At 31.9% G+C, this 7,928-nt stretch overlaps 1 protein-coding gene across 7 annotated transcripts; it reads left to right on the top strand.

Moving 5' to 3' along the window:
- Positions 1-2,678: 2,678 nt before the first annotated feature.
- On the top strand, positions 2,679-4,576 carry LOC112283105 (uncharacterized). 7 transcript variants are annotated; one of them, XR_002970028.3, is made up of 2 exons: positions 2,679-3,133; positions 3,677-4,576. XR_002970028.3 is itself a non-coding variant. In XM_073534469.2 (2 exons), exons 1-2 carry the CDS (start codon positions 2,694-2,696, stop codon positions 3,733-3,735), a joined length of 270 nt encoding a protein of 89 aa, XP_073390570.1. In that variant the 5' UTR covers positions 2,679-2,693; the 3' UTR covers positions 3,736-4,576. The 7 variants fall into 7 exon arrangements, 4 of the variants coding, with proteins under 4 accessions (XP_073390570.1, XP_073390568.1, XP_073390569.1 ...); XR_016503317.1 differs by having other exon boundaries at positions 2,679-3,184; XR_016503318.1 differs by having other exon boundaries at positions 2,679-3,537.
- Positions 4,577-7,928: the final 3,352 nt, after the last annotated feature.

Below are 7,928 nucleotides of genomic sequence, written 5' to 3'. Positions count from 1 at the left end.
ATCCAAATCCTAAACCGAACCCTAGCCAAACCCTAATCCAAATCCTAGTAATTCCTATGACAGATTTAAACCTCAATATCTAATTAATAAACCGTTGATCTCAATTCAAAATTTGCACACTTCTTAAAAATCAAGTTTAAAACAAGAAAAAAAATTTTGAAAAGGATCGGAGTTACCAAATTGACGAAAACCTCAAAAATATGTTTGGGTGTTAGCCGGCCTCCTTCTCCAATCTTGTTGCCAACCTTCCAGAGCCAATTTCTCTTCTTTGCGCCGTTCGATTGATTTCAAATTTCTCATAGACATAAGAAAACAAGTCTAATATCCTCTCACATAAGTTTTACTCCAATCCAACCAATAGATTGCATGAAATCTTAAAAACTCTCACTGGACCTAAAGTTCTACTTTCTGAGACCTTGACTCACTTAAACCTCAATATCTCTCAGTTCAACCGTTAGATCAAGCTAAAATTCACAACATGTATTCAACACAACTATAACCATGAACCCAAAATAATTCACTTATAGATCTACAACAAAACTCTCGAAATCACTCAAAACATAAACCCTATTATATTTCATAAAACCCAAGTCATCTAAAAAAAAAACTCAACTTTGCAAAGCTCTTAAAAATTCATATCAACTCCAAATCACCCAAAATCAATGTCCATAGAAACCTTATCCAACCTTCTCTCCAATCCCTCTCTCCGATCTGCCAAAGAGTCTCGGAGTCGTCGTCGAGACTCGGTTTTGAGCCTCAGGGTCTGATTTCGACCCTGGTTCATAACCGGCCCTTTCCGGGTATCAATATCTAGTTTTTCTAAGTAATTTTTTTTTTTTAGAATTTACTCTTAACTTTCTTCTAAAGATTCCTATATCATTTATTTTCCCAATCTACTTTGATTTGCCTTACTTATGGTAGTACAAAGTAAGTAGAAGTCACCTTTTTAAAAGGCAGCATTGATACCTTTTAATTTTTCTACCCCTTTGGCTATTAACTATATTTCTAAGACAATTTGTTCTAATACTTTGAACTAAGATCTCTTAAATTATAATAATCTCAACACTCTTTCACCTATTAATCGTGTTACATCACGACAACGCAAACACCACAATACTTGCAATTACATTAATCTTAGTACAATTAATTTTTTAAATTTTTTTATTCAAGCAAAAATAATACATAGTTTTGTCTAGCCAAAATGCTTATAAAACTTGAAAAACTAACACACCATGTTTATAATACAAACTATCAAATGTTTGAATTTCAAACAAAAAAGAGAGAGAGATTGTGTATGTATGTCCCTCCAAGGGTGTTTATAATGCCTAAAATTTTCCTAATCATTGCTTCTATTCTACTTTTGCTATGGTGCTACTACTAAATACCAATAGTTTTGTTATTGCAACTTTATTCAATCTTATTATTATATTGACATACAATAACTTTCAATATTGTGATTTTTTACTAAAAATTTGCTAACATAGTCTATAGCATTGACAAAGCATGTAAATGTTTTCCAACAAAACTTATACATTTATTCAATATAAAGTTTTCTTTCAATATAAGAATAAGAAGTCGAAATTCCAATATAACATAATTAATTTGTATTTGTAGCATTTTTTTGACTAAAATTGTTGTTTTTTAAATTTCTTTATTGTAACCTTGCATTGTATGTTTGTGTGCTTTGTAAACTTGAGTTTATATTCTGCATCCACACAGATTGAACCTTGTTGCTGATTTTGGTTTGTTATCTTACAACTAATAATTTAAAGACCAATGTAATTTATTCTAAATACTAGTGTTCCAAAAAGACAAAATTTCATTATAATGAAAATTAATATAAATGATATTGAATACCTTTTACAGTGGTAATAGATTTCAATGAAGTTTTTATTTTTTATTTTTTTCCCTGTCTTTCTGTAGACATTGATTACATACACTTGACTCAATGGTTTGTCATAGTTGCTGGACGACTCTCGATGTGTACCGTTGTGACCTATGGCCTTCTCCAGGGAATGCAGCCTTCCTTAGCAAGTATGTGAAATCCAGCAGTAGTTATGGGTGGATTTTATGTGGAAGTGATCGGCTGTTCTGACAAAACATGGAGTGCTAATCCTGAAGAAATTGTGTACTTGGCGAAATGGCTGAATCTCAAGTCCTCAGCATCTTGTGATGAAATATCTGTGGTCACTCGGCTGCGATTTCGAACAAGCATCCCTGCAATGTTTTGTTATCCTATGATCTTTGATCCCGCTTATCAAACTGTATGAATTCCTCATAAGAGGCGTTCAATACAGATAATTGTTTATCGAAGTCTCCTTCATCATGTCACTTATCACAGTTACAATGATTACATTTTTATCACAATTTGCCATAATTTAAACTCCGTGACACCACGTCATCGGGTTTAAAGCATCACCGTTGTATTCCTCCTCAAAGCGCTAAGTTCTGACTGCGTCTAGTGGCACAATTGCAACTCGGGGAAACAGTCCACATCACAACTTATGTTTCAAAAGACGAAGAAATTGGGGTCGGCGACGATGAGGAAGGGTTGGTGAGTATTGCTATGATTTCTTTTATTTGCAGTCAACGGAGACGGGGTGTTATTTGTATTTGGCGGAAACAGCTGTTGGATCGAGAGAGCCAAGAAAACGCACAGAAATGGAGCCGTCGATGTTTCATTCGTCGCATGGATGAGAGAAGGCAATAAGCGTCCGTTTCGTCTTAGGTGTGAAGGGTTTCAAGGACGGTCAGAGAACCCCAGCCTCGCGCTTATCCTCGCCCTCCCCACGAGTCCCTCGGGATTCTGTGCTTTCATGCGTCGAATTGCTCGACTCTGCGCACACTTATACGCCGCATCATCGCTCTGCTGCACGCCAGCAACGTTAGAGCGGGGAGTTTCTGGTAGGTACTTCTTCCAGCTCAGCACACTTTCGCTCAGAAGACCCGGTTGTCCAAATGGCTCGGGTAGGAAGAACTGTGCCGCGGATGTCGTGGAGCGAAGGAGTTGCAGCGTGAGTGCGAGTGTAGGAGAATAGCGTCGTGTAGACCGAGGTAGTTTTTCGTGAAAACTGGTACCAGTTGTGCCTAGGTGACACGAATCCACAACAGCTCTGCTCAAGTGTGTCTGTGGGTAAGGGTTTGCATCCTCGGGTAGACTTCATTTGTAGATGGGCATCGTCGGGTGAGTTTTAGGGCAGTTTCTGTCCTTGGCTTTACAGTTGTTGTTGCTCTGGTTTTTCTGGTTTTGGTTGCAACGTAGTGAAAGATTGTCTTCTGTGTCTGGTTGGTCGATCCGTTTCTGGTTGCTGCCTAGTTGAGATCGCATGTGGAGTTTTACTTGGTTTAATTTTCGTGTGGTGATCGCGAAGAGCTTCGGTCGGCTTTATTTGATGATTTGATGATGTGATTGTTAACATACCATCGTTCAATTTCTCGCAAGGGAAACCTGGCATGTACTTGGTTAATACCTGAAATATCGTTACGGGGTTGAGCGTTGGAAGAACATGACCTGAGGCGGCCATAGCCAGAGCAGCAGTGAGATTGGTCGTTGATCTCGTTGAATGCAATTCATGCTTGTGATGCTAGAAAAGAGATGCGCCATGCACAATGCCGTAGTGTCCACAGGACGTTTGATTCGCACGCTGAATAGACTGCTGCTATCGTTGTGATGCAGAAAATTGCAATTTAAGCAGCGTGACCTCATACTCCAGTATGACCTCATCATCTTATTGAATTGCATGTTCGTGGAGCATTACCTTGGCGATTACATTCCGCTTGATAATAGGATGTGCCTGAATGCTTCATGGCTGTTTGAAAGTGGGTGAAGTGAGATCAACTTTGCTGGTGCATGGTCGACAACCAAACACCAGGAAGAAACTCAACAATCTCGGGAAATCAGGTGAACATCTCATGACGTCATGATGACCTCAACATTTATAGAAGTTAGGTATGTCCATGTGCATGCTTGGGTCTATTTTTTGTATGGTGCAAGCTTATCTTTCGTGTGTGTAGTTAGTAGTTCTGTGAAGTGAGGGAAGTATGTAGAAATATTGAATGCTCTGATTGCATTTGTTTCAAAGTTTTTCCGTGATTAAACAATGGATAGGAGAAGATAGGGAAAAAATACATGTTTTGGAAATGTTTATATATTTGGAAATTTGTAGGACCATGTTTGTTGTAATAATTTACGATGATATATGTGTTGAGAGATGGTCTTGAGAGAAATGTAGATTTTGGACATGGTCATGATGCACATATGAAATATATAATGGATTATGCAATGTTGTAGTTGTGAATGATTGTGCCAATAAGAGAATGTTTGGGTAGCGATGGCAAGGTTTGGGATGGACAAGCTTGTTGGCATAGAGGAAAAAGTTTTAGTGTAATAATGTAGAAATAATATGAGAAGTTCTATGAAAAAAATGGAGTTAAATCATGAAGATCACTTTAGTGATTAGTTGTGAGTAGTAAGTTATAGATAGTGAGTGGTAGAAAGTATATGGAGTGTTGTTTAAAAGTGTACACAATAGATAATATGATATATTGAATTCTCATTATTGGTTTCACAAACAAATCTTGTTATTGTGTTGTTTTTTACTAGAGTGTGGTAATTGAGTGATAGTGGAAAAATCTACTTAAGTTTAAGTAAGCTTTAGAAATTTAAGGAGAATTAAGAAGTACATATCAAATATTTTGCAAGGTATGAATATTAATCATGATAAGTTTTGTATTTATGATTAGACATTTGTTTTATGTATACATAGAGAAAAAGAGAGACTTTTATTCTTTGTACATAAGTTTGTTTTACACCTAACATGTAATTATGAAGTAGAAAATTACTAAAAGAGTAATGGTCATAGTTGTAGGTTTTCTTTACTTTAGTGAAGTTCATTATTGAAGTTCATTATTGACATTCTATTAATGTTGAAATAGACTTTTTAGTGATGAAAATTGTCAAAAGTAAAGTGAACTTTGTATCAAGATTGTGATTTTATGCTTGTAGGAAAAATATATATTGTTTAATTATTCATCATGGTCAATATTTCGGAATTATCTATAAAATATGTTTAAACTTATGAGTTATTTGTAGATTTGTTGACATTGGGACTTCCAATGGTTGTGGGATTTTTTAATGTGAAATTAAAAGAAGTTGATATCGAAGATATTCTTATTCAAAGCCAAAAGTATAACAAAGAAACTGAAAATTTGATGAAGATTGAAGTTCTCTTGAACAAAATCAATGTGCAAATCTTTTAAAATCACTTGGTAATGTTACTAATGTATTTGAAAGTGTAAAGACTTGTAGCATTGTTATGTCTAAATATAAGATATTGTTTTGTGAATTTCAATATATTACAAAAAAAACACACATGTTGATAAAAGATTGTGGACAAGATTGTTGGTGTGAAGCATCTATGAAATAGATCTTTTGAAGTTGAAAGACTACAATGGAATTATTTGGTTTTGCAACCCATGAAGAAGTTAACTATGATTAAAGATAGCTTTACGAAAGATTGGATTGTTCAAGTAAAGATGAACAATTTAAAGATCATAAATTGATAGAATATTTTTGAGAAAGATTAAAAGAATTGTAATGTATGGAAGGTGGAGAATTAAATGGATTACAAATATCTATTGATGTTGAATGTGGTAAACCAATGCCATCGAATAATATCATTAATAAAGATCTTTGTAAAACCATTTGGTTTGGATTTTCAAGTGTGAAAAAACAAATTTTTGGTAAATTCAATAAAAATCTTAAAAGAAATAGGTGTTTTAGTTGGCTCTAATCATCCAAATTTGAGAAAATATTATCATGCTATAAAATATGAATCAAGTAGAAGTATTTGCTTGATAATGGAATAGATAAAAAGAAGCTTAATTAATTTATTGAATGAAACGAAATTAATGTTGTATTATTTTCTTTTTGATATTATATATCAAATTACAAAAGGAATATATTATTTACATGACATGCAAACAACACATAGGAATCTAAAACCTGATAATGTATTAATTAATTATGTGGATGATAACATATTTAATTGTGGTTTTCAACATGCAATTGTAAAATTAATTAATTTTGGTGAGTCCAAGATGAATGTAAGAAGGAATCCAATAAAAAAGAAAAATAAATTTTCCTGTGGAACTTCAATATATAGAATTCTTGAGGTATTAAATTAAGATATATTATTAAAAACATGTCATTTTCATGTAGACATATATTCTTTTGCAATGATGTATTATAAAATTCTTTCAAATAAAGATTTATTTCATAAATATAGAAATTATATTAAAATATCTGAATTATTAGAAATAATTATAAGCAATGATAAACCAAAGTTATCTTCAAATTGTAAAGAACTATTTCAATTAATTAATAAATGTTAGGCTTTAGATTCTTCAAAAAGACCAAGTTTTGAGAATATTTGTAAGAGGATTAATGTGTTGAAGAAAAAATCATTGGTGGAAATTGATACAACCAAAAAACCTAGAGGTTTTTAAAAACCTAAGGATTATTTATTACATTGTTAAAAGAAGATTATTAGGTGAGTGAATCAATGAATATGCATGACAATTTTTTATTAGTAAATTCTACATTTACAAGATAATTTGATGTTTTGGGTGATTATGAGATGTATTTTTCTATACATGCTACTTAAACAATTGTATCATGTCAACCAATGACTATAAAGATATATAGTCTTATTATAATTTAAAATATAGAATTTATATTTTTATTAGCTTTTTAAGTTGATTATTTATATAGATAGATAAATATGAAGATAAACATAAAGTTATATTTTTGGATAGAAAAAAATAATTTTTGAATATAAAATTATTATGTAAAAAAGAAGAGGCGTTGTGTTTTGTTGGCATAGGTTGGATAGGAAAAACAACATTAGCAAAGGCCACATTGAATGATATGAAGTACATGTACAAAGCATTGCATTTTGTTAAAATTATTAAACATGGAGTTTATGATTTTTCAACAATTTGCAAAGTATTAGAGCAACTTAATATTGAATTAAATCTCAAGGATTTTGAAGAACCACAAAAAATGATAAAAAAATTATTAATAAAAATAAAAAAATGATGTTAATCTTAGATGATGTGAAAGATCAAAGACTAATTAATGATGTTATGTCCAAAGATATTTTACATTCTAGCAAAGTGAACATATTAATTGGCACAAATATATATATATATATATATATATATATATATTCTAATAAATACCTATATAATTAGATAGAAATAATTAAAAATAGATAAAAGTAGATTAATTTCATAATACATTCTAGAATAGCTTCTTAGAAGCTTTAAAGATGCTATTTTGACTTTATATGTATTTGTAGTTAATTGATAGGTTAGAAACTTGGTCAAAAAGTTAACCATGTATTGGTAGCTTGTAAAACAAGTAAACTATGTGGCGCACATATGAAAAACTTTTTTTGGAAATTAAAATATGTATCTTGTAAAGTCAACATGTTTTGGAGGTCCTATAGGACATTGCCATGTAGCTCCTACTTAAGAGTATATATGGAGGCAAGAGTAAAGCCTTTTTCACTCTTGTCAATGTCTTATTAGTCTTTAGTCTTATTTCAAGACTTTCTAGTCTTCTTGTTTTTAGCAATAGTCATTCTAGTTTAATATTATATCATCTTTGAGTGACTTTTTAGTTCTCTTTAGTGTCATAAGAGTGTATTGAGAATTTCTTTCTTCAAGATTCATATCCTTGATATTAATTGTGACAACACAAGATTGACAAGTAATAAAACTTTCTCTATAAAATCTATAGATTTGATATTGAAGAACTTGATAATAGTGTAATTTTGAAGTTATTTTTAACTTATTCTAACTAAGATAATGATAAATTGCTTAAAAAATTATTGAGATTGCCAAGAAAATTGTACAAATTTATA

Source organism: Physcomitrium patens, chromosome 6 (genome assembly GCF_059467195.1).
Source record: "Physcomitrium patens ecotype Gransden chromosome 6, ASM5946719v1, whole genome shotgun sequence".
NCBI lineage: Eukaryota > Viridiplantae > Streptophyta > Bryopsida > Funariales > Funariaceae > Physcomitrium > Physcomitrium patens.
The sequence above is the reverse complement of the archived record's forward strand: the minus strand, read 5'-3'. Positions and strand labels throughout refer to the sequence as shown.

Coding starts and splice junctions, on each gene's coding strand:
- LOC112283105 (XM_073534467.1), top strand. CDS start 2,694: ATGAGAGAAGGCAATAAGCGTCCGTTTCGTCTTAGGTGTGAAGGGTTT. Junction 2,909..3,676: donor GAGCGGGGAGTTTCTGGTAG/GTACTTCTTCCA, acceptor GTTGTGATGCAG/AAAATTGCAATTTAAGCAGC.